Consider the following 27,655-nt stretch of genomic DNA (forward strand, 5'->3'; position numbering starts at 1 on the left):
AAAGCAGAGGGCCGGTCCACAATCCTTCAGACTGTTGAGGGGCCGAATGATCATTTGAAGAAAAAAAATGAACAAATTCCTATGCACAATGCATATGTCTTTTTTTGTAGTGCAAAAACAAAAACAACAACGAAAGAAAAATACAATATTTAAAAATAAAAACAATTTTAACCAACTCAAACAGATCAGGATTTCAATGGGAAGTGTGGGCCTGCTTCTGGCCAACAAGATAGTCAAGTTAACTAGGATTATTGTTGTTGTGTGCCTTCAAGTCGTTTCAGATTTTGGGCGAGCCTAAGTCAAAATTTTATTTATTTATTATTTATTTATTTGCTACATTTATATCCTGTCCTTCTCACCCCGAAGGGGACTCAGAGCAGCTTATAATTTATATGTATATACAATATATTATATTATTAGCATAGAACAATATTAGCATTATATATTACTATATTGAATTATACCACTATATTGTAATATTATTAGTAATATTACATGTAATATGTAATATATAGTTAATATTATTATATGGTATTAGTATTATTAGTATTACATTGTATTACATTATATTTCTATCAATATTATATGTACATACAATATTATATTATTAAAACTGATATAAAAATATCTATATATATAAAAGGGTAATGGAATCACGGCACTGGACAAAACAACTAAACACCCCACAACCTCGAAAATTGACAGCACAACCTCTCATCCACGCCTCTACGTTCATACAACAAAAAGAAAAGAAAAATAAAGTCCTAGCCACAGCAATGCGTGGCCGGGCACAGCTAGTTATATTCTAAAACTGAGGGCGGGGGCCAGGTAAATGACCTTGGAGGGCCGCATCTGGCCCCCGGCCATAGTTTGGGGACCCCTGCAGTAGAGTCTCACTTATCCAACACTCACCTATCCAACGTTGTTTTTCCTCCACCACAGGCATCCCAGTGTTCCTTACGCTTTTCCATTGGTGTGGAATTTGCACGACCACACCCACTGCCTCTCCCATAACCCTTTCCTGTTCTTTTCTATGGCACGCAGCCAACAGAGGAATGGATCAGCAACATTTCATTGTAGATGTTGTTTTCCTTCCACCACAGACACCCCAGGACTTGCTCAACCTCCCGGGGCGGTTTGCGGGGACCGACTTGCCGTAGTGGGAGTTGTAGTCCACCCTAGAGCCAGAGAGCACACTCAACCCCATGGATGATGCCTCTGGGTTTGCATCAAGGCCCAGACGGGTTTGCAAGGACGGAAGAAAGAACCAAACGGAGAGCAGGAGTCAGAGGTTTTGAACGCCTTTATCTCGGGGCGGCCGGCCTGACCGCCTTCCGTCCGTCCATCCGTCTGTCCATCCGCAGGGCGGCGGAAGAGGCGGCGGCGGCGGCGGCAGCCACACAACGCACCCACACCTCTGGAGAGTCAAACCCAAGGCACTTTTTTTGTGGTTTTCTGACGGTTTTGTTTCTTTTACAGTGAACAGGTTAAAGCCATTGAAAAGTTTCGGAGTCGGGCCGCGGTTGTTTCTGGGGGAAGACGTCGGGTTTTGGGGGTCAAGCTTTTCTGTCTCCGTGATAGGTCGAAAAAAGGAGCCGTAAATCCATTCCGGACTTCAGTCTGAACTCTAAAGCCTGGAGGAGATCCACTTTTGGAGCAGGAGGAAAGCTTGCAAATATTCGCTTTGGGTTGCTGTGAATTTTCCAGGCTGCAACCACAGCCAGGCCTCCTCTATCCAGATACCCTCCCTGATTGACTTTGCAAACTTCATGGCTACTTAAGCTTGCTCATTGCAGCATCCACACTTGCTTCAAACAGATATGACTTCTTTATCCTACCCTGGACACTATTCCACAGAGGGTGCCTCCAGGCAACAAAAGCCAGGCCACCTCTATCCAGATACCCTCCCTGATTGACTTTGCAAACTTCATGGCTACTCAATGCTGCCTAAGCTTGCTCATTGCAGCATCCACACTTGCTTCAAACAGACATGAGTTCTTTATCCCACCCTGGACGTCATTCCACAGAGGGTGCCTCCAGGCAACAACAGCCAGGCGACTTCTATGCCGAGACCCTCACTAATTGCAAACTTCATGGCTACTCCATGCTGTTCAAGCTTGCTTATCACAACATCCACACTTGCTTCACACAGACAAGGGTTCTTTCTCCCACCCTGGACGGCATTCCACAGAGGGTACCTCCAGGCAACAACAGCCAGGCGACTTCTATTCCGAAACTTTTACTAATTGACTTTGCAAACTTCATGGCTACTCAGTGCTAATCAAGCTTGCTTAATGCAACATCCTCCCCATTCCAAAAAGGATGCCCCCAGGCAACAGAGGCCAGGCTACCTCTACCCAGATACCCTCACTGATTGCATTTGCAGACTTCATGGCAACTCAATGCTATTCAAACTTTCCAATTGCAACATCTGCACTTGTGATTCCACTTTAACTGGGAGTCGTAGTTTCACTCTTGGACGGATGGATGGATGGATGGATGGAAGGAATGGATGGAAGGAAGGAAGGAAGGATAGAGGATGGATGGATGAAAGGAAGGAAGGAAGGGAAAAGGAAAGAAAGGAGGAAAAAAGGATGGGTGGATGGAAAGAAAGACGGATGGGTGGAAGGAAGGGAGGGAGGGAGGGAAGGAGGAAGAGTGGAAAGAAGGAAGTAAAGAAGGATAGATGGATGGATAGATGGATGGAAAGAAAGGCAAGGCTATTCAATGCTAGTCAATCTGGCCAATGGCAACATCCACACTTGCCTCCAACAGAGAAGAGTCCTTTCTTTCTCCCACCCTGGAGATACACAAACCCCACCGGATGCCTGCCACAGAGGTGGGTGGAATGTCAGGAGAGAATGCTGCTGGGACATATTGGCCAGGCAGCCTGGAAAACTCACAGCAACCCGGTGCCCAGGGAACGGATGATCCCATTGCTACATCAAGGAGAAGGGAGGTGGGTGACGCGTGACGAGCCGGCGCCTCCCAAAAAGCCCGGGAGTTGTAGTTCCCCCAGAAACAACCACTGCTCTCCCTCCTCGGATACAAAAAGAGAAGTCCTTGAAAGTTCCTTTATACTATAGCAATATATTTTTCATAGGTAAAATAAAACTATGGTTATGCTTTCTTCTAAGTCTTCTTAATTAATTCTTTTTGTTGTTGTTGTTGTTCCTCTTTTACAAAAATAAAAAAAACAACGGACAGGATGGAAAGGAAGGAGCGCTCGGCACGGAGCTCGTCGTCGTTAAAGTGCCGCAAAGTCAGAGCCTTTCGCAATGCGGGGTGGGGTGGGAAAAAGGGAAAGAAAACGGGGGTCCCGGGGTCACCAAAATGGGGGTCAAGGCCATAAGGGCAAAAGGAGTTCCTCCCCGTCTGTATCGAGGGGCGTCTGCACTGTCAAATTAATGCGGTTCGGCGCCACTTGAACTGCCCCGGCTTAAGGTTATGGGATCCTGAGAGCGGAAGCATCACATACCCTATTTCCCCGGAAATCAGACGGAGAACCAAAACCGGTACTTTGTTTTCCCCCTGTTGCCTGGGAACAAGCTGAAGAACCCAAAACATCCGCCTTGTCTGCCTTCACCCAACACTCAAGAAGTCAGACGGACAGAGGTTTCTGATTCCTCAGCTCGATCCCAGGCAACAGGGAAAACAAAAGTGCCAGTTCCCTTGAGAAACAGCCTTGGGAAGAAGAGGAGGTTTTCAAGGAGTGCAGATTAGACCTGAGAACATAGGGCGTGAAAAGCAGGCCAACGAGATATTCCCAGAGGATTTGAGAGAAGACTTTCAGGCTCAGGTGTTGGGAATCATCCTGGACTCCTCAAGTCTAGATGTAGTTAGATAGATCCTGACAAAACCCATGCTTATGAGAAGCTGAAGAAGATGTTGAACCTGATAGACACGAGCAGCCCAGACTGAAGAAGGGGATTGTTGGGAATCACCCTGGACTACTCAAGTCTAGATGTAGTCAGATAGATCCTGACAAAACCCCTGCCTAGACATGCTCACGAGAAGCTGAAGAAGATGTTGAACCTGATAGACATGAGCAGCCCAGGCTGAAGAAGGGGATTGTTGGGAATCATCCTGGACTACTCAAGTCTAAATGTAATCAGAGAGATGATAGAGTTAGATTGAGGGAATCCTTTCCCTGTTTCCAAAGCATGCCTAGACAGACTTTACTGTGTTTCACTCTATCCTGTTCACGGCACATCCCTTGCTTTGAAGTTACTAGAAATGTGAATATCTTTTAACACTAACTTCTCATTGGTCAGAATGTCTTTTATGGACCATGAGGTTGGAACCATTTTGGTTCAGTCTCTTCTCTCTTTGTCCTTCTAGGTAAGAACACGTCTCGCCATCTCTCCTGGCAAGATGTGACTATTTAGATGTTTGTTATTTTTCCTTAGAAACTAGTCTAGAGTAGACTAGACAGCTCCCAAGCCTTTCTATCTACAATGTTCTTTTTACCTGAATAAATACTTTTTGAACTTTTACTGAGACTCTGCAGTCCATTGCCATCCTAAAGGCTTCTCTTGCTCGCCCAGTGTAAGTAACTGTTGCATTTGAAAGCTTTGCTTTTGCTACTCTGCTGTTTTTGGTGGAATCTCCCCTAGAGAGGATTAAATTGAGCCTAACCGCTCAGAGATTACCACAACATCAGGTGTGTTAGATAGGGTGTCATGGGTGCCTGGACGGACTTAAATGACGTGGTTTGGCTTTTGGAGGAGACAACGTTGCTCATGGGGCTCAGTCTCCCGTTTGTGCTTCCAAGTTCACGCTACCTGCGGACTCAAGATTCCTGTTCCTGCCCATCTGAGGATTTACCTGTTTTTATGTCCATGAATATATCTTTGGATTAATTCTTTGATTCCTTGGTTTTGGTGTGTAACCTGACATTTTTGGATTACTGCTAGGGAGGGCTTGTTTTCGGGGAAACAATAGCCCTGAGCCATGGCGGTTCCAGTGGCGCCAAACTGCATTAATTCGACAGTGCAGAGGCTTTGCGGCAAGGCAGTGGCAGAACCGAGGTAGAACCGGGAGGAAGGAGGAGGAGGAGCCGCAGGTTTTTCTTCCCAGTCTTGGAGACCCGCTTTTGTGCTTTTCCTCCACCTCGGGCCCACTTGTCCTGTTTTCCTCTATTTGGCAGAAGGCAATGGCTTGTTTGGAAAAGGTCTGCCTGAGAGCCCCTCGTCCCCGGGATCCCTCTTGTTTATGGGGCCTCGGCCGGGATACGCAGCTACGTCGGCGGTCCGGTCGGATCCTTTGCCGAAAGGCAGAGACCCGGAAGGAAGTCCCGTTGGGGAGAAGGGGCTCCACTTAACCTTTAGGAAAAGCCTTTTGATGGTGAGAGCGGTTTGGCTGTGGGAAACGCTGCCGCCTTGGAGTCTGGAGTCTCGTTCTCTGGGCATCTGTTGGGAAGGCTTGAGTTGTGTTTCCTGCCTGGCACAAGGTGAGTTGGACTAGATGACTTTCAAACTCATTCCCTCATAAACTGGGCGTTTGATGGAGTCTCCTGGGTGGTCATCTGCTGGGAGGGATCTGCATTGGGATAATGTGGTTGGACGAGATGTCCTTTGGGGTCTCTTCCAACTCTAGGATTCTGAGATTGATTGATTCATTCAGTCATTAATGACGTCTTCCAGCAGACCCTTGGTGCCCCTTCCGACTCTAGGATTCCAGAGTCCAGCAGAGTCGGGATGGTCATCTGCTGGGAGGGATCTGCATTGGGAGAATGTGGTTGGACGAGATGTCCTTTGGGGTCTGTGATTCTGTGATTGATTGATTCATTCAGTCATGAATGACGTCTTCCAGCAGACTGGGTGGCCCTTGGTGCCCCTTCCGACTCTAGGATTCGGCATCCAGCAGAGTCTCCTTCTTAAGCAGAAGCTGGATGGCCATCTGTTGGGAAGGCTTGAGTTGTGTTTCCTGCCTGGCACAAGGTGAGTTGGACTAGACGACTTTCAAACCCATAAACTGGGCGTTTGATGGAGTCTCCTTCTGGGGAGGTTATGTAGCAGAGTCTGGATGGTCATCTGTTGGGAGGGATCTGCATTGGGAGAATGTGGTTGGATTAGATGTCCTTTGGGGTCTCTTCCAGGATTCTGTGATTGATTGATTGAGTCATGAATGACGTCTTCCAGCAGACTGGGTGGCCCTTGGTGCCCCTTCCGACTCTAGGATTCCAGAGTCCAGCAGAGTCTGGATGGCCATCTGTTGGGAGGGCTTGGGCGGTGTCCTCCTGCCGGGCAGAAAGGAGGGCTGGACTGGATTCTTTCTCTTTGGGGCTCCTTTCCAACTCTGTCGTTCCATGAAATGAACCACAAGGACTGGCGCTTTGAGAGAGACTGGGCATTGCAATCTCGGATGAAGCGGATCCAAACGGAATGAGACTCCGGAGAGGAAACCCACCAGGGCCCGAAAAGCTGCAACAAAAAGAAAGCAAAGACCGAGCGAGCGGTGGGCGCCGAGGAGGATCCTTCCCGAAAGCGGGTTTCCTAAGCAACTGCGAGCCGAGGGAGCGCTCAATGCGGCGAGAGCAGAACCCGTGGCAGGCAGGCCTCCTTCTTTGTGCCGTTTCTGGGAGGCGGAATGAATGCAAAACGAAAGGAAGAAAGGAAGAAAGAAGGAAAGAAAGAAAGAAAGAAAGAAAGAAAGAAAAGCCTTCCGCCACCAACGCTTTTCCATCCCGCGGCGACACGACGGGTTGCACGGCTTTGGATTCGCAACGGCTCTTTTGCTCGCGCAGTGGGCGGCACGTAATTAATACCGGAGAGCAATTACGCGCTCGTTTTTGCTCCTTCAGAAGTGTCACCGCTCGGTGCCGGGTTCGGGATCCGTGCCAAGAGGCTCCGAGAAGACGGCGCACACGGAGGGGTGGCATCCCCCAAAATACGGATCCAAAGCGAACCCCAAAAGGGCAGCCGAGAGCCGGATCGGGACGGGAGAGACGGGAAGCGAGGACAACAGAGGTGGCCGGGACTACATCTCCCAGCATCCCTCGCCGTGCCGTCCCCGTCCCGTCGGCCTTCATCTCCTTTTGGGTCTCCAATGGGTTCTATCAATAATCCTTCTGCAAAAAGGCCGCTTAAAACAGCGGGACGATCTGCTTCCGGAAACCAATGTTCATTCTGCAATTTATTTTTTGCACAAATGCACATCCATCTCCGGCCAGTTTAATTACCAAGCCACTCATTAAAGCCTGCTCTTTCTTTCTTTCTTTCTTTCTTTCTTTCTTTCTTTCTTTCTTTCTTTCTTTCTTTCTTTCTTTCTTTCTTTCTTTCTTTCTTTCTTTCTCCGGCGCTTGTTCGTTCCTCCAAGTGAAAAATCCCTTCGAGTGGGAGGCAAGAGATTAAAAGGAAGGCCCTGGGGATGCGAAAACGGAGCGAAGCCCAAACATCTGAGCCAGAGTCTGAGTCGCTCGCTCGACATGTTGACATTCTAGCACCGGACTGCAAATCCCTTGACCGCGACTCCTTGGGATGCCAAAGATGCAAGGCTGTTGTTGCTTTGGAGACGGCTCTTCTTCCAAGCTCGTTGTGGTACCTTTCCCCAAAAGAAACCCTCGGAGAAGGGACTCGACGGGATGGGAAACCTTTGCAAACTCCAAAAAAAGGTGCGGACATCGGCACAGCATCCAAAGGAACAGAAAGGAGACATGGAACAGGACCAAGGAGAGAAACCAAGACATTGGCCCGGCATCCTCTCCCTGCAAGACTCAGCACGGGGAGGGCTCCCAAATCCCCCCAAAATGCCGCCGGCCCCCCAGGGAAAAGGCAGCCCTCCCGAACCCCCTAAGACGTCCTCTCTTCTGGGAAAGACCCTCGGAGTGGAGCCCACCGCAGGGGAAAGACCCTCGAGAAGGGACCCAGCCCCACGGAAAGGCAGCTCTCGGTGCCCAGGGTTTGGGGGAAGGAGCACGGGCAAGGGGTCCAAAGGTGTCATGATGACACAGAGCAAGCGGTGACAAAGAACAGATGCCAGCCATAAAACCTCAATTACCCTCTGGTATGTGAGAGCCCCTATATAAATGGGCTACAGAGAAGATTCTGGTATTCTGTACTTCTCCCAGTTGTGCTGTGGGTCAGTCTTCCACCAGAAGAAAGCACCAAGACACACGCTGGTAGATTCCAACAGGTTTCATTGTACAGAATACCAGAATCTTCTCTTTGGCCCATTTATGTAGGGGCTCTCACATACCAGAGGGTAATTGAGGTTTTATGGCTGGCCCAAGACACATGCTGGTAGATTCCAACAGGTTTTTATTGTACAGACTACCAGAATCTTCTCTGTAGCCCATTTATGTAGGGGCTCTCACATACCAGAGAGTAATTGAGGTTTTATGGCTGGCATCTGTTCTTTGTCAGCGCTTGCTCTGTGTCCGGAGATGTCAAAGACCGGAGATTGTGACATCAGGCTTGACCGCCGAGGAAGGGAAAAGGGACCCCGCCCACCCATTGGGACCCCCTTCTGCTTGGACTCTTGACAGGCAGAGGGGAAAGGAAGGAAGGAAGGAAGGAAGGAAGGAAGGAAGGAAGGAAGGAAGGAAGGAAGGAAGGAAGGAAGGAAGGAAGGAAGGAAAGAAGGGAGTGACCCAAATCAGTAAGGGCAGATGGATGAATGGGTGGAAAGAAGGATGTCCCAGGAACCGTAAAAAAAAGAAAGAAGGGAGGAAAGAAGCAAAACAAAGAATGGGTGTGCTGGAACATTAGAAAGTAAGGGAGTGGAAGGGAAGGGTGTCCCAGTAAGAATAATGGATGGATGGAAGGAAGGAAGGAAGGAAGGAAGGAAGGAAGGAGGGATAGAGGGGGGGATTCCACCCCATTGCCCGTGGCGGCTCCAGGGTGGGCACAGTGGCACGGTCCCAGCCCCCCGGCCCCCCGCCCACCCCCGCCCCCCTGTCCCGGCCGCTCCGCCACCCCCGGGTTGGCTTTGTTTCTCGATTAGAAGACCTGAGATTGAACATCGATTCCCAACCGTGGGCTGGACGGCCCTCCCGCCTCTCTCTCTCTCTCTCTCTCTCTCTCTCTCGTCGAGGCACCAAACCGTGTCCGGCGGAGGCGTCCTCGGGGCTCGAAGGCACCCCGGGTGGGGGTCCGGTCCCCGCGTGAGAGTGGCCCCGTCACGGCCGCGGCGTCCGGAGGGTCCCTGTCTCAGCAGCTGCTGGAGCTGGTGTAGGGCGTGGGGAAGGAGGCCGAGCTGACCCCCAGGGGGCTGTCCGAGAGCGAGGGGGGCGTGGGCGGGGGGCCGGGCGGGGGGCCGGGGGCGGGGGCGCCGCCGGTCCCGCCCAGGGAGCCCCGCTGGACCCCCTCCAGGATGGCGGCCAGGAGCTGCTGCTGCTGCAGGCGCAGGGCGTCCGCGATGACCAGCGGCAGGGAGCCGAAGGAGGCCGCCAGGTGCTCCAGCTTGGCCTCCAGGCCCCCCATCTGCTTCTCCAGGTCCTCGCTCCGGTCGTTCAGCTCCGTGATCAGGTCGTACATCACGCTCTGCATCTGCAAGGAGCACCAGGCAGGAGAGGTCACCAACGGGTTGCACAAAGGGGTTGCATCGGCCAGTATATTTACAAAGGGGTTGCATCAACCAATGTCACTGCAAAGGGGTTGCATTGGTTCTGGTATTCTGTACAAATTGTCGGGTTCTCTTCTCCCAGTTGTGCTGTGGGTCAGAAAAAGCACCAAGACACACGCTGGTAGATTCCAACAGGTTTTATTGTACAGAATACCAGAACCTTCTCTTTGGCCCATTTATATAGGGGCTCTCACATACCAGAGGGTCATTGAGGTTTTATGGCTGGCCTGCTTTATGGCTGGCATCTGTTCTTTGTCAGCCGACCGGAGATATCAAGGATTGGAGATCATGGCACCAATGTCATTGCAAAGGGGTTGCATCAGCCAGTGGTCATTGCAAAGATATTCCATATGCCAAGAGAGAGGGGGAGAGAAAGGAGGAATGGAAGGAAAGAAAGGAGAGAGGGAGAGAAGGAGGTTCACCTTGGAGAGGTCCACCAGAGTGTTGGCTTGGTCGCTGAGCTTCCTCTGCTCCATCTTGACGCCCCTCAACCTGGGAAAAGGAGGGAAGCAGCTGATGCATTTGGAAGGCAGGATGGCCATCTGCCAGGAGGGATCGGATGGTGACCCCTGTTAAATAGATGGCCTTTGGGGGTCCCTTCCCACTCTAAGGTTGAATAATAATAATAATGGAATCTCTTTCCTTCTCTGGAGGTTTTTAAACTGGCTGGATGGCCATCTGTCAGGAGGGATTAGATGGTGACCCCTGATAAGGAAGGCCTGAGGGCCGGCCTTACTGGTGAATGGCTTGGAGGAACTTCCGCTGGTGCTTCCGGACTTTGGCGTGGTCAATCTTCTTGAGCAGCTTGGTGTGCTTGTAGATGAGCCACGTCTCCCGCAGGACGTTGGCCGCCGCGTTCTTGATCTGCCCAAAGGAAAGCAAAGGGGGGTCCTCAGTCCTTACTATTATTATTATTATTATTATTATTATTATTATTAGCTATGAATCTCCTGCAGGAGAGATAAAGCAGATAATAATAATAATAATAATAATAATAATAATAATAATAAGGCACAAAAGACCAGTTATTGATTGACAAAATGATTCTGGAGAACTGTAAAAGCCGAAAAGCGAATCTTCACATGACGTGGATTGACTACAAAAAGGCCTTTGACTCACTCCCACACAGCTGGATCATCAAGTGCCTGGACGCCATCGGGATTAGTAAAAACGATGGCACCTTCATTGAAAACATGATGGAGCTCTGGAAAACTGAACTGTTTGTTGGAAATGAAAGTTATGGACTTGTCAACATCAGGAGAGGAATTTTCCAGGGAGACTCATTGTCCCCTCTGCTTTTCATTATTGCCATGATCCCTCTGTCAACAATCTTACAAAAAACAAATCTCGGCTATCAAACATCTAAGAAATCTCACAAAATTTCACTTCTGATGTACATGGATGACCTGAAGCTGTATGGGAAAACGGAAACTGAAATCCAGTCTCTGACCAACACTGTCCGAATTTTTAGCACTGATATCAGCATGGAGTTTGGCTTGGACAAATGTTCGACAGTGGCATTGAAGAAGGGAAAAATCATGGAAAGTGAGGGCATAAATATGCCTAATGGCCAAAGAGTCCTAGACACTTGGGAAGTGTTCAACTTGTGATTTTGTGAAACGAAATCCAGCATATGTATCTTGTTTGCTGTGTCATAATATGATGATGATGATGATGATAATAATAATAATAATCATAATGTTATTATTATTATTATTATTATTTATTCATAATACATAAGAATAAGTATACCGTTAAGGTCTTAAACTGTGTTTAACTGTGCTTTTTGTTTAGATTTAATTCCCATTAGGTTGCTTATATGTCATTGTGTGTGATGTCTTTGTTTTTTATATGTTGTTCAATATGGGATTAAATTGGGATAGAATAAATAACTAACAACAATACGAATACCCTCCCAAACCTTCCCCCCCCCCCCCCCCGGCCTACCCGTTTGGTGAGCTGCGTGTCCATCATGAAGTTGTGCACGTGCTTCTCGGCTTTGGTGAGTTCTAGTTTCCTGGCCACGACGGCCACCACCAGCGCCGTGCAGCCGGCCCCCTGCGGAAGGGAAACGGGCGGGTTAAGAAAGACCCCAAATCCTTCTGGGATTTGTAGCGTTAAGACCCCAATGCGCCTAGACACACACATCTCATCATTGCCATTCAGTTAAAATGTTTCCCCCCCTTATAATAATAAAAATAATAAAATAATAATAAATAATAATAAAATAATTATTTTAATGAATAATAATAATAATAATGTCTAATAATAATAATGTAGCAATGGCTGCTCTATAAAAACATTTTAACTTAATGTTCATGTGGTCTGCCCTTGTTTTTCATTGTCTCCTTGTTTTATTTTGTAATGGATATTATTATTTATTGTATTGCTTATTGTATTGTGATGTGCTGTTCTTTTATATGCTGTTTATATTGTATTGTTTTGGGCATGGCCCCATGAAAGCCACCCCGAGTCCCCGTTGGGGAGATGGTGGTGGGGTATAAATAAAGTTTTATTATTATTATTATTATTATTATTATTATTATTATTGTTAAAATGGCAAAGGTTGGTGTGGCTTTTGTGTGGATCTTGCGAAAGGGAGGAAAGTGCCTTGTTGATCCAGTGTTTGTTTCTTCTCCTGCTCTGCGCCTCCTGAGCCCTTTTCCTTCCACGCACACACGCACACACGCACGCACGCACGGCCTGGCTTGGCCAAAACAACTTCTTTGACAGCCCGGCCTTCACCCAAGCCAGCAAACCAGCAGCTGAGAACGGCTAAAAAGGCCATTAAAAGGGGAAACATCCGGAGAAAGAAAGCCGAACCCAGAGCCAAAGAGACGTCGGTGGGACTTTTCATCCGAACCAGCGGGAGGAACGGGAGGACTGGCATCGGCCGGGATTTGTAGTTCATCCCATTGCCGAGTCTCACAACCTCTGAGGATGCCTGCCATAGACGTGGGCAAAATATCAGGAGAGAATGCTTCTGGAACATGGCCAGGCAGCCCAGAAAACTCACAGCAACCCAGTGAATCCGGCCATGAAAGCCTTCAGCAAAATATTATTATTAATAATATTTTTTTTTTTGTGTCAGTAGCAATCGGAGTTGCTTCTGGAGTGAGAGGATTGGCCTTCTGCAAGGACGTTGCCCAGGGGACATTGCCCGGATGTTTTTGATGTTTTTAACATCCTTGTGGGAGGCTTCTCTCATGTCCCCGCATGATAATAGTAATGATAATAATTAATAATAATGTAGTATATCAGTATAAATGATATACAGTAGAGTCTCACTTATCCAAGCCTTGTTTATCCAAGCTTCTGGATTATCCAAGCCATTTTTGTAGTCAATGTTTTCAATACATTGTGATATTTTGGTACTAAATTTGTAAATACAGTAATTACAACATAACATTACTGGTTACTGAACTACTTTTTCTGTCCAAGTTGTTGTAACATGATGTTTTGGTGCTTAACCTAATTTGATGTTTAATAGGCTTTTCCTTAATCCTTATTGTCCAAGATATTCACTTATCCAAGCTTCTGCTGGCCCGTTTAGCTTGGATAAGTGAGACTCTACTGTATTAATAATAATAATAATAATAATAATAATAATAATAATAATAATATATTTGTATTAATATATTATTATGTGCACCATTATAAATAACATATTAATAATGATATATTAGTATAGTAATAATAATGCAGCATATCAGTATAAATAATATATTATTATCAATAATATTATATATTTGTGTTAACCATTATAAATAATATATTATTAATGACAATTTAGCTTGTAAATTGCCTAGAGCATCTTGGATGGAGGGCGATTAATAAGTAATGAAATGATGATGATATATTAGCAATGAGAAAGGGTGTCTGCCTCTTGTCCCGGTTGCAAAACTCTGGCAACATGTGGGTTTCCTCCGGAGAAGCCCAAGGGAGGTCAACAAGCCCAGGGTGTCTCTGAAGGCCACGGGACAGTGAGAGCGGCCAGAACGGTCCCAGCTGGACCCCAGGCCCAGGAGACCCTTGGCAGGGCTCTGGGAGGATTGCACAACCCTCCTCCCTTGGCCAGCTGGGACAGGGCTGGCTGCGGCTCCTCCGGACATCTGCTTTCCCACGGAAGGGGCTCCTCTGGTTCCAGGAGGTCCAGGACCAAGCCCCCCGTCCCGCCTCGCCCCGCCTCGCCCCGCCTGCCCCGCTTACCATGATGCCGGTGAGGAGGCAGACGCCCTTCCCGCAGTAGGTGTTGGGCACCATGTCTCCGTAGCCGATGGAGAGGAAGGTGATGGAGATCAGCCACATGGCGCCCAGGAAGTTGCTGGTCACGTCCTGCTGGTCGTGGTACCTGAAGGAGGAGGGCACAGGGGGGGCAGTGGTCAAGCCGGGGGGCGGGCGGGCGGGCGTCCACACTGGGGAACCGGTCCAGATTGGCACCCCTTTCGCTAACACTCGGTGACACGGCTTGCGTTCCTGGGTCACTCATGTCACTTCCTCACTGGTTCAAGCTGTAGCCGTGGCGCAGCTGGTTAATAGCCTTCACTTAGAGCAGGGGTCCCCAAACTAAGGCCCGGGGGCCGGATGCGGCCCTCCGAGGTCATTTACCTGGCCCCCGCCCTCACATATAATATTGATAATAATATTATAATGTAATACAATATAACACTAATAATAATACTATATAATATTAATTATAGATTCTATATGACATATAATATTACTAATAATATTACAGTATAGTGGTATAGTTCAATATAGTAATATATAATGCTAATATTGTGCTATGCTAATAATATAATATATTGTATGTACATATAATTTGTAAGCCACTCTGAGTCCCCTTTGAGGTGAGAAGGGTGTGATACAAATGTAGTAAATAAATGCAGTAAATAAATTTCTGAAATGACTTGAAAGCACACAACAACAACAACAACCACGCTAATTAACTTGACTATCTCATTGGCCAGAAGCAGGACCACACTTCCCATTGAAATCCTGATAAATTTATGTTGGTTAAAATTGTTTTTATTTTTAAATATTGTATTGTTCTTTCATTGTTCTTGTTCTTGTTGTTGTTTTTGCACTACAAATAAGTCATATGTAGTGTGCATCGAAATTTGTTTGTATTTTTTTTCAAATGATAATCCGGCCCCTTAACAGTCTGAAGGATTGTGGACCGGCCCTCGGCTTAAAAAGTTTGAGGACCCCTGACTTAGAGAATAAGGAGACTCTGCATACCCTTCTAAAGGGTTCAGATAAAAACTATTTTAAAACTGGCCCTTTTTACGCAAAAAGCGCTGGCCATTCGTGAGAAGATGGAAGCTGAGAGCTGACACATTATTGCCATTAACAAAATCCAAACTTAACATTTACTATGGACAAGACACTTGTTTTACTTACCCCTGTCCTCGTTCCAATCTTACCTTAGGAAATTACTAATTTAAACCTTTTTACTCTGTATTTGTACACTTGTCTAGGAGCGGGTTATTAGACCGCAGGTCAGGATGTTTTGTATCTTTACTGTGAGAAGGGCTGTTCGGCAGTGGAACTCTCTCTCTCCCCGGGGCCGTGGTGGAGGCTCCTTCTTTGGAGGCTTTGAAGCAGAGGCTGGATGGCCATCTGTCGGGGGTGCTTTGAATGCGATTTCCTGCTTCTTGGCAGAATGGGGTTGGACTGGATGGCCCATGAGGTCTCTTTCCAACTCTACTTTTCTATGATTCTATGATTCTATGATTCTACATGGTTTTATTGTATGTATGCATAAGTGTGTACGTACTGTATGTTTTACATGTTTTGATATGGTCAAAGTGACTAATCAATAAAGAATTGTATTGTATTATTGTATTGGTTAATAGCCGGCTGCAATAAATCACTCCTGACCAACAGAGAGGTCACAGGTTCGAATCCAGCCTGGGTCGGAGTGAGCTCCTGAACATTCAGTAGCCTAGATCAGCAGCTCGAAAGACGGTTGCATCAGCCGAGTAGGAAATTGAGGTACCACTTTATGCAGGGAGGCTAATTTAACTAATTGCAACATTCACACCTCAAACAGACAAAAGTCCTTTTCCCCTCCCACCCTGGACATTAATCCACACCAGGCATGAAGCAGCCAGGCTTTGAAGCAGCCAGGCCATTCAATGCTAATCAAGGTGGCCAATGGCAACATTCACACTGGCCTCCAACAGAACAAGGGTTCTTTCTTCCTCCCACCCTGGACATCATTCCACAGGGAGATATACAGTCCACAAATGCCTCATTTCCAACAGAACCCTCACAGATCGACTTTGCAGCTGCAGAGCCATTTAGTGCTAATCAAGCTGGCCAGTGGCAACATTCACACTCGCCTCCAATAGACAAGAGTTCTTTCATTCCTCTGAGATGTACATAAACCCCACCTGCCTAGTTTCCAACAGACCTCGCAACCTCTGAGGGTGCCTGCCAGAGATGTGGGTGAAACGTCAGGAGAGAATGCTTCTGGAGACATGGCCATGCAGCCCAAAAGAATCACAGCAACCCAGATTGGGAATATTTATCATAGAAATATATAGGCTTTGTTAAGGGGATGCAACTCTGAATGTTGCAACGAGCAAGCTTGATTGAGTGGCCATGAAGTTGCAAAGTCAATCAGCGAGGGTGACGCACAACCAACTCGGTTCATACCTTGCTAGCAGACTATGTTGGATGTTTACGATTCTTTAAGTAATCATGAGATTCAGATAAAAGGCTGATAGGAATAACCGAGACGAACTTGCGCTCCAGATCCATCCAACTTTCCACGGCTTTTGGGAAGAAGGAAAGGAGAGGCCGGCCGGGAAAGTTGGACGGATCTGGACCGCTCTCACGACCACGCCAACAACTCCCCCGCCGGACACACAGAGAAGCCCCTGGAATCCACAGAAGCAGGTGGGGAATGTCAACAGAAAGGAGGAGGAGACCATGGAAAGGAGCACGGTCTGGCTCCCAGTATTAAAAACAACACTAAAACCAGGATAGTAAATAAAGAACAACACTCAGAAGACAGGGGAATTCCAGACAGCAAGCAATCCGAGGGCCAGTTAACACACAGAGGGCACCTCCAGGCAACAACAGCCAGGCTACCTCTGATTGACTTTGCGGCTTCATGGCTGCTCGTTGCTATTCAAGTTTGCTCATTGCAACATCCACACTTGTTTCGAACAGACAAGGGTTCTTCCTCTCTCTCTCCCTGGACATCATTCCACAGGGATATACACACACACACACACACACCACTTGCTACCTCCATGCAAATGCCCTCCCTGATTGACTTGGCAAACTTCATGGATTGGCTACTCAGTGCTATTCAAGCTGGCTAACTGCAGCATTCACACTTGCTTCACACAGACAAGGTTTCTTCCTCCCATCTTAGACATCATTCCACAGAGGGTGCCTCCAGGCAACAGAGGCCAGGCCACCTCTATGCAGAGACCCTCGCTGATTGGCTTTGCAGCTGCAAGGCTACTCAATGGAATTCAAGTTTGCCAATTGTAACTTCCACACTTGCTTCACACAGACAAGGGTTCTTTCTCCCACCCTGGACATAATTCCACAGGGATATATATATATACACACACACACACACACACACACACACACACTCGTCTTACTACCTCTATGCAAATTCCCTCACTAATTGACTTTGCAAACTTCATAGCTGCTCAGTGGTATTCAAGCTTGATCCAGGCAACAGGGGCCAGGCCACCTCTACGCAGAGACCCTTGCTGATTGACTTTGCAGCTGCAAGGCTACTCAATGGTATTCAAGTTTGCCAATTGCAACATCCACACTTGCTTCACACATACAAGGATTCTTCCTCCCACCATGGACATCATTCCGCAGAGGGTACCTCCAAGCAACAGAGGCCAGGCTATGTCTATGCAGTGATCCTCACTGATTGACTTTGCAGCATCAAAGCTACTCAGTGCCAACTAAGCCTTGCTATGTGTAACTTCCACACTAGCTTCACACAGAAAAGGTTTTTCCCTTCCACCTCGGGCATCATTCTGCAGAGGATGCCTCCAGGCCACCTCTACGTAGAGACCCTCACTGATTGACTTTGCAGCATCAAAGCTACTCAATGCCAACTAGGCCTTGCTATCATTCTGCAGAGGGTGCCTCCAGGCCACAGGGGCCAGGCCACCTTTATGCAGAGGCCCTCGCTGATTGACTCTGCAGCATCAAAGCTACTCAATGCCAACTAGGCCTTGCTATCATTCCGCAGAGGGTGCCTCCAGGCCACAGGGGCCAGGCCACCTCTACGCAGAGACCCTCACTGATTGACTTTGCAGCATCAAAGCTACTCAATGCCAACCAAGCCTTGCTATGTGTAACATCCACACTTGCTTCCACCCCCGGCATCATTCCGCAGAGGGTGCCTCCAGGCCACAGGGGCCAGGCCACCTTTATGCAGAGGCCCTCGCTGATTGACTTTGCAGCATCAAAGCGACTCAATGCCAACTAGGCCTTGCTATCATTCCGCAGAGGGTGCCTCCAGGCCGCAGGGGCCAGGCCACCTCCACGCAGAGACCCTGGCTGCTCAAGGGGGGTGGGCGGGGGGGGGGGGGGGGCTCACCTCTCGCAGACACGCACCGTCCAGGCGGCGATGATCCAGAGGGAGATGCTGAAGACGAGGAGGACGGTCCCGGGGCAGATGGTCATGAGGGTCTTCATGACGAAGCGGGTGTTGAAGTTGATCTTGTTGAGGGCGCCGATGCTGCGCGAGGAGGCGTCGGTGAAGAGCTTGCTGTGGAGCAGCATCACGCGGGCGATCAGGTAGAGGCGCAGGAACATGGGGATGGAGAGGATGATGTCCACGTCCGCCTCCGCCTGCGAGGGCGCGTACGAGAAGGCCAGCCGCGCCGTCCAGAAGAAGCGGTACTCCCCCGGCACCGGGTGCACCGCGCACACCAGCAGCTCCAGCCCGATGTACAGCAGCCGCTCCGAGGTCATGGCGATGCGCCAGTCGTCCGCCCCGTTGTCAATCACAAACAGCTGCCGGGAGGGAGGGAGGGAGGGAGAGAGAGAGATGGGCCCCGGGAGGCCTGGGAGTTTGCCCAGGCGGGGCTCTTGGGGGGACCTGCCACCATGGGACCCCTCCCGTGGGACCCCCGCTGGGAGGTGTAGTTTGCCCAGGGTGACCTGCCACCATGCCTGGCTATGGGACCCTGCTGGGAGGTGTAGTTAAACTCCATCCATCCATCCATCCATCAATATATTCATCCATCCATCGGTCTTTCCATTCATCCATCCATCCATCCATCCATCCATCCATCCATCCATCCATCCATCTATCGGTCTTTCCATCCATCCATCCATCCATCCATCCATCCATCCATCCATCCATCAATATATTCATCCATCCATCAGTCTTTCCATCCATCCATCCATCCATCCATCCATCGGTCTTTCCATCCATCGGTCTTTCCATTCATTCATCCATCCATCCATCCATCCATCCATCCATCCATCCATCGGTCTTTCCGTCCATCCATCCATCCATCCATCCATCCATCCATCCATCCATCCATCCATCCATATATTCATCCATCCATCAGTCTTTCCATCTATCGGTCTTTCCATCCATCCATCCATATATCCATCCATCAGTCTTTCTATCCATCTATCCATCCGCCTGTTTATATATCCATCTGTCCATCCATCAGTCTTTCTATCCATCTATCCATCCGCCTGTTTATATATCCATCTGTCCATCCATCAATCTATATATTTTTTTTCCTATTCATCTCTCTCTCTCTCTCTCTCTCTCTCTCTCTCTCTCTCTCTCTCTATATATATATATATATATATATATATATATATATCCATTCATCAATCTATTGGTCTTTCCATTCATCCATCTGTATATGTATCTCATTTTTTTTTACCCATCCAACCATCAGTCTTTCCATTCATCCATCCGTCTATATATCCATCCATCCATCCTTCTATCTATATCTCCATTTCTCTCTCTCTCCATCCATCTATCTGTCTATATATCTTTCTATTCATCCACCTGTATATATCCATCTATTTGTACATATCCACCCATCCGTCCACCTCTACATGTATACATTTATTCATGGATTTATGTTTCAATAGAGATGTTTATCTTTATATACACTAGCTGTGCCTGGCCACGCATTGCTGTGGCAAAGTGGTGGTGGTATTGGTTAAAAATTGTTGTGTAATTTTTATTTGACGTTATTTGTATTTTTTAATTAATTTTATTGTAAGTTATCTTTTTATTTATTATATTTTATTATTTTCTTGTATTATTTTTAGTTATTTTCTGTTATTCTAGTATTTTATTGTATTAATTTTTTAGTGTTTTTAATTATTTTTAGTGTTTTTTATTATTTTTATTGGGTTCCTAGGAGATCAAGTTGGAGGAGCTTAGCCTTCTAACTGGCAGCAATTGGATAAAAGCAATTATTCCTCTCTCTCTAATTAGGACTTTATTTTTCTTTTCTTTTTCTTGTATCAACCTGGAGCCATGGATGATGGGTTGTGTTGTCAAATTTCAAGGTTGGGGGGCCTGTAGTTTTGTTGTTTTGTGGGTCACCGTGATGCCATCACTCTTCTATATATATATATATATACCCACATATACATACACACACACATATATATATACACTTTCATTGCCAAATGCATACTTAAGTAAATATTATAAGTAGGAAGGGGTCAGACTGGATGACCACTGGGGTTTCCTAAAAATGCATTGGAAAGGGAAAGAGGGATTCTAAAAGGCGAACCTGCAAGAAGGAGGAGGAGGAAGGAGGCTGTCAATGTCAAGGGAGGTTCGTTAAGGGTAACCATGGCAACCCAAACGAGAAAGAACGAAAGGGCTCCGGCCACTGCACCGCCCCCCCCCCCTCCAACCCTTGCAGTTGGGAAAAGGGCCAGAAATGCAAGGCCCTCGCCATGCAAGGCAATGATTGGCATCCCGGGTGCCCCTTTTTGCAGGAAAACAACAACGGGAGGGATGCGGTTGCCATGGAAACCCCCCTGGCAACAGCATCATTGGGTCTCCAGGCAAAACCTGGGCAGCCAAGCCTCCAGCCTGAGGGCATCTGTAATGATGGTGATGGTTGTTATTATGATTATTATTTGAATTATGGGCTCTAATAGGCCTTGGAGCATCTATTATTATTATTATTATTATTATTATTATTATTATTATTATTATTATTATTATATTTTATGACACAGCAAACAAGATAGATATGCTGGATTTCGTATAACAAAATCACAAGTCGAACACTTCCCAAGTGTCTAGGACTGTGTGATGTATTATTATTATTATTATTATTATTATTATTATTTATTATGACACAGCAAACAGGATAGATATGCTGGATTTCGTATCACAAAATCACAAGTCGAACACTTCCCAAGTGTCTAGGAATGTGTGATGTGTTATTATTATTATTATTATTATTATTATTATTATTATTATTATTATTTATGACACAGCAAACAGGATAGATATGCTGGATTTCGTATCACAAAATCACAAGTCGAACACTTCCCAAGTGTCTAGGACTCTGTGATGTATTTTTGGATGATGCTGCAGATCCCAGTTGGGTGGCCTTTTGCAGTTGGCAGATCGTGATTTTGTCAATGTCTATGGTTTCCAAATTCGGCTGAGATCTTTTGGCACGGTACCCAGTGTGCCCATCACCACCGGGACCACCTGCACTGGTTTCTGCCAGAGTCTTTGAAGTTCAATCCTGAGGTCCTGAGAGCGGCTGAGTTTTTCCTGTTGTTTTTCGTCAATGCGACTGTCACCTGGGATGGCGACATCCATGATCCAAACCTTGTTCAGGTTACGATCAATTACGATCTGCCAACTGCAAAAGGCCACCCTACTGGGATCTGCATGCATCATCCGAAAATACATCACTTGGGAAGTCCTAGACACTTGGGAAGTGTTCGACTTGTGATTTTGTGATATGAAATCCAGCATATCTATCTTGTTTGCTGTGTCAGAATAAAATAATAATAATAATTATTATTATTATGTGTGAGCCGCCCATACTCTGAAGACTGTATCAAGCTACAGCACCCGTGATGCCATGGCATGCAGCCATGGCCGTTAAAGAGGTGTGAAACTGCTCTAAGTCCGCCGTGCAGACACACCTATCGTTAACGGGGAACGAATGGGTTTGGAGGCGCAAGGGGGTTACCTGGACTTCCCGGGTATGGTAGGCGATGATGAGTCCCAGCAAGATGACCGTCGAGAGGCTAATAAGGCATTTCAAGGCCAGCGAAAACATGGAGCCCTGCAAAGACATGGAGGAGAAGGAGAGCACGGTCAAGGGATGGGCCAGAGAGAGTAGCCCCAAAGGACGACCCAGGCCCCCAAAAAGGAGAAGATCAGCATTGGCTTCCCCGTCCTCTTCTCCTATCTTTCCCAAGGAATGCCTCTGAATGGGTTTCAAGCATTGCATTGAAGTTCGGACTACAACCCGGAGTGGACTGAGCATCATGGTGGGGGCGGGATGCTGCTCAAAAAGCGGGACGACGTTATACAACCAAATGCGAAACGTCCAGGGTGGGAGAAAAAATTGCAACATCCACACTAGTCTATTTGAAGCATTGCAATTAGTAGCCATGAAGTTTGCAAAGTCAATCAGTGAGGGTATCCACATGCAGATATTATTATTATTATTATTATTATTATTATTATTATTATTATTATTTGGGAGTACAAAAATGCTGGACCACTCTCACAACCACCGTGTCAGGCGACCCAGAGAAGCCATTGGAATCCACAAGAAGCAGGTGGGGAATTTCAACAGAAAGGAGGAAAGCATGAACGTGAACACAGTATTCGAAAACTCTAAAATCAGGACAGTAAAGACAGAACAACACTCGGAAGACAGGGGAATTCCAGGCAGCAAGTAAGCAAGGGTCAGTTAACACCACCTCCCAAACAGAGGGCGCCTCCAGGCAACAACAGCCAGGCGACCTCCACACAGACACCCCCACTGATTGACTTTGCAGCTTTGTGGCTATTCAATGCTAATCAAGCTTGCTCATTGCAGCATTCACACTAGCTTCAAGTAGACAAGGGTTCTTTCTTTCTCCCACCCTGGACATCATTCCACAGGAATATATCCACTCCATTTGATACCTCTAGGCAGAGATCCTCACTGATTGACTTTGCAGCAGCAAGGCTACTCAACGCTAGTCATGCTTGCTAATAAACAGACATGGGTTCTTCCTCCTCTCCTGGGCATCATTCCACAGAGATATATAGATACACACACACACACACTCCACTTGCTTCACTGCCAACAGAACCCCCGAAGATGCCAGTAACCACAGATGCAGGCGAAATGTCAGGAGAGAGTGCTGCTGGAACACATTGGCCAGGCAGGCCGGAAAAGTTACAGCGAGCCAGTGATTCCGGCTACGAAAGCCTTTGACAACACAAGAAATGGGTACATTTGTAAGTGTAACTCTAGCCAAATATTATCTATCTATCTATCTATCTATCTATCTATCTATCTATCTATCTATCAATATATCTATCACTCTATTAATCTATCAATCTGTCTATCACTCTATCATTCTATCTATGTATCAATCTATCTATCACTCACTCACTCAATCAATCAATCAATCAATCTATCACTCTATCAATCTATCTATCAATATATCTCTCTATTAATCTATCTATCTATCTATCTATCTATCTATCTATCACTCTATCTATCTATCTATCTATCACTCTATCATTCTATCTATCAATCTATCACTCTATCAATCTATCTATCAATATATCTATCACTCTATTAATCTATCAGTCTATCACTCTATCATTCTATCAATCTATCTATCACTCTATCTATCACTCTATCTATTTATCAATCTATCAATCTATTTATCACTCTATCAGTCTATCTATCTATCTATCTATCTATCTATAACTCTATCAATCTATCTATCAATATATCACTATCACTCTATCCATCTCTCTATCAATCTATCTCTCACTCTATCACTCTATCTATCAATCAATCTATCTATCACTCTATCTATCTATCTATCTATCTATCTATCTATCTATCTATCTATCTATCTATCTATCTATCACTCTATCAATCTATCTAAGTAAGCTTCCTGTTGTCTCAGTCCCATTCTTAATTAGGAGTCATCTCTAAGTTGGATGTTTGTAACTCCGAAACCAGATGACAGGCCTTAATCTGGCTATGCGTGCAGGCCCCAGATAAGGGCAAAGGGTGCCTCTGAGCACGTGCAAAGTGCCCCTGAGACAACGGGTTCCCCTGCTGCAATCCCTGTGGCTCGAGCCCAGCAGCAGCGGAAAGGCCAGGAAGGCGGGAAGGGTATTTTTATCCCGGGAGGAAAGGGAAGGGCGGCCCACCCTCACCTTGGGACTGACCGGCCTATTCTGGGATGCTTTGGATGTCCTTTAAGGAGAAGATGGCCCGATGCCGCCTTGAGCCGCCTGTTACCGCAGGCCGGCCCATTCTGGCCCTCCCTCCAGGTGTTTTGGACTCCAACTCCCAGCATTCCACACAGCCCGAGGCCCGAGTCCAAAACACCTGGAGGGAGGGCCAGAATGGGCCCAGGCCTGCTTTGGAGGCTTTGGAGTGGAACACGCATCTAGACCCAGAATGCAGAAAATCTAGACCCAGGCAAACTGATGCTAGGACCCCAACCCAGATTTAAATCAATGCAAAAGGAGGGTGGGATCAGAACACGGATCTAGACTCATGCAAATGAATGGCGGGACTGGAACCTAGATCTACAGCAATGAAAATAAAGGGTGGGATCGGAACCCAGATTTATACCAATGCAAAAGAAGGGTGGGATCAGAAAGTAGAAATAGACTTGTGCAATTGATCAGAACCCAGATCTAGACCAATGCGAATAGAGGGTAGGATTGGAACCCGGATCTAGATCAATGCAAAGAGGGTAGGATTGGAACCCGGATCTAGATCAATGCAAATAGAAGGTATGTTTGGAACCCGGATCTAGATCAATGCAAATAGAGGGTAAGATTGGAACCTGGATCTAGATCCATGCAAATTAATGTTGGGACCGGAACCCAGATCTACAGCAATGCAAATGCAGGGTGCAATCGGAACCCGGATCTAAACCCATGCAAATGGAGGGTGGTATAATAACACAGTTTTAGACCAATGCAAATTAATGGCGGGACCCGCACCCAGATCTACACCAACCCAAATGGAGGGTGGGATCGGAACCCAGATCTAGACCCATGCAAATGGTAGGCGGGCCACTTACGAATGCATTCATTTGCTATTGTGCATTTTGATCCAGGCTCCACCTAGTTTGGCTCAATGCTCTGGGACCCCTGAGAGCTGTAGTTCACCAGGCTCTTTGGCCTGAACTGCAGACCTCAGGGTCCTGCAGTGGTTAAAGTGGCACCAAACTGTGTTAAACGCTGCAGTGCAGACGCACCCTTCTTCATAAAGAAGGAGAGAGACGTAAACTGGAGACTGGAAATACTTTGGGAGCCAGCTCATCAACAAGGAAAGATCGCCAGTGGGTGTCCAGAGAGGCAGCTGCCTGGCGGGGAGGCTTGTATTTTGATTGATGGGTGTCATTTATAGCCGGCTTCCTCCTCCCAAGGCCAGGCCCAAGGAGCCTCTTGGCATCCCAGCACACCTCGGGGCAAAGCAGGCCACAGCCATGGGAACACAAGGGGTGAATGCTCATGATTCCTGAGCTGGAAGGGACCCCAAGCCTTCCCAGCAGATGGCCATCCAGCCCCCGTTCCAAAGCCTCCAAAGAAGGAGCCTCTTCTGGACACGGACGCAGAGAGTTCCACGGTTGAACCGAATGGTCAAGGGGATCTCCTTCCCTGACATTTGAACCCTAGTTTCCTTCTTCCTTCAGACTTCCTTCCCAATGACAGCTCAATACATGACTGGAATTTAGGACACAAATGGAGACACATAGGACTTCAGGTCAGATGATTGACATATGTTTGGATTTGCATTTGGTTACCACTATAGGTCAATTCTGTAGGTGTGGAGGGTACAAGTGTCCCCGTATATAATGTATACGCTTTATTATGGTCCATGGAGGTTAAGTGGATAACATACAGGAGTTTACACACACATATACAGTAGAGTCTCATTTATCCAACATTCGCTTATCCAACTTTCTGGATTATCCAACGCATTTTTGTAGTCAATGTTTTCAATACGTCGTGATATTTTGGTGCTAAATTTGCAAATACAGTCATTACTACATAGCATTACTGTATATTGAACTACTTTTTCTGTCAAATTTGTTGTATAACATGATGTTTTGGGGCTTAATTTGTAAAACCATAACCTAATTTGATGTTTAATAGGCTTTTCCTTAATCCCTCCTTACTATCCAACATATTCACTTATCCAATGTTCTGTCAGCCTGTTTATGTTGGATAAGTGAGACTCTACTGTTTCTCCTTTCAATTGTGGTGCCCAGAATTGGACACAGTGTGATAAGGTAAAGGTAAAGTGGTCTGACCCAGACAGAATAGAATTTGGGGGAGCAGGACTTCCCTAGGGGCCCCGGTGGCAAAGTGCGTTAAAGCACGGAGCAGAAGACTGAAAGGTCCCAAGTTCAAACCCTGGGAGCGGTGTGAGTGGCCACTGTTAGCCCCAGCTCCTGCCAACCTAGCAGTTCGAAAACATGCCAGTGTGAGTAGATCAATAGGTACTGCTCCAGTGGGAAGGTAATGGTGCTCCATGCAGTCATGCCAGTGGCCACATGACCTTGGAGGTGTCTTAGAAATGGAGATGAGCACCAAGCCCCAGAGTCATTGGACACGACTGGACTTAACATCAGGGGAAACCTTTACCTTTAGTATTATTATTATTAATAATAATAATAAATACACTGGCTCTTTGGCTTAGAAACCTGAGAAACCTAACCTTTGGCTTAGAAATGGAGATGAGCACTAGCCACCAGTCAGACATGACTGGACTTTACATCAGCGGAAACCTTTACCTTTACTAAATAATAATAATAATAATAATAATAATAATAATAAATACACCAGCTCTTGGGCTTAGAAATGGAGATGAGCACCAACCCCCAGAGTCATTGGACACGACTGGACTTAATGTCAGGGGAAACCTTGACCTTTTATGACTTCCCTAGATCTGGACGCTATTCCCCTATTGATGAGGCCAGAATCGTATTGGTTTTTTTAGCTGCTGCATCACATTGTAGGCTCATGTTTAACTTGTGTTCCAGGAGGGCGCCAAGGTCCTTTGAGACCCCTGTCCCTAGGGGTGAACCCTTGGCCCCCCTCTTTTGCCCCCCCCCCCTACCTTGGAGTAGAGCCCCCAGGAGAGCTCGGTCTCGATGACCATGACGACGATGCCGAACATGCCGAAGATGAGCGCGTAGTCGCTGAGCCGCTTCCTCTTCTCGAAGAGCGCCCGCCGGTGCCCGAGCCGGTACCCGATGCAGGGCGCCTTCCTCTTCCCGGCGGGGGCGGGGGGCTTCGGGGCGGGGCCGGGGGGGGGCTTCGGGGAGTGGTTCTCCTCGCGGGAGATGACGATCTCGGGGGGCGCGGGGGCGGGGGCGCCGGGGGCGGGGGGCTCAGGCGCGGGGGGGGGCTCGTCGAGGAGGTTCCTCCGGGAGGCGGAGAGGCGGCTGAGCGGCTTCATGACCCCCCCGCCGGCGCCGTACTTGCAGGAGCTCATGGCGATCTCGGTGAAGGGGTTGCTGTCCCTCCGGTGGGCCAGGGGGCTGGCCTGGCGCAGGCGGGGGGCCGGGGCGGGGGGCGCCACCCCACACAGCCCCCCCGAGGAGGAGGAGGAGGGCGAGGGGCGCGGGCAGGGCGGCGGCGAGGAGGAGGAGGAGCAGGCCCGCCGCGCCGGCGCCCCCGGACCCCCCGGACCCGGACCCGCCTCGCCCCCCGCCCAGAGACCCCCCGACGCCGCCGCGCCCGGGGGATCCATCCTGGCCCGGCCCACGGGGCATGCAGGCCCCCGCAGCCCCCCGCCCGCCCGCCCGCCTGCCTCCGGGTCCCGGCAGGGAAGAAGGCTCCTGCTCCCCCCCCCCCCCC

At 47.7% G+C, this 27,655-nt stretch overlaps 1 protein-coding gene across 2 annotated transcripts; it reads right to left on the reverse strand.

The window, feature by feature from the left end:
- Positions 1-1,285: 1,285 nt before the first annotated feature.
- On the reverse strand, positions 1,286-27,637 carry kcnn3 (potassium calcium-activated channel subfamily N member 3). Of its 2 annotated transcripts, XM_062965250.1 has the most exons (8): positions 26,913-27,637; positions 21,777-21,872; positions 18,161-18,579; positions 13,777-13,918; positions 11,515-11,625; positions 10,304-10,431; positions 9,990-10,059; positions 1,286-9,491 (listed from the first exon to the last, which is right to left on the reverse strand). In XM_062965250.1, the coding sequence occupies exons 1-8, from the start codon at positions 27,546-27,548 to the stop codon at positions 9,153-9,155; spliced, it is 1,941 nt and encodes a 646-aa protein (XP_062821320.1). In that variant the 5' UTR covers positions 27,549-27,637; the 3' UTR covers positions 1,286-9,152. The 2 variants fall into 2 exon arrangements, with proteins under 2 accessions (XP_062821320.1, XP_062821321.1); XM_062965251.1 differs by lacking the exons at positions 21,777-21,872; positions 26,913-27,637 and having other exon boundaries at positions 18,178-18,317.
- Positions 27,638-27,655: the final 18 nt, after the last annotated feature.

This window comes from Anolis carolinensis, unplaced genomic scaffold (assembly GCF_035594765.1).
Source record: "Anolis carolinensis isolate JA03-04 unplaced genomic scaffold, rAnoCar3.1.pri scaffold_14, whole genome shotgun sequence".
NCBI lineage: Eukaryota > Metazoa > Chordata > Lepidosauria > Squamata > Dactyloidae > Anolis > Anolis carolinensis.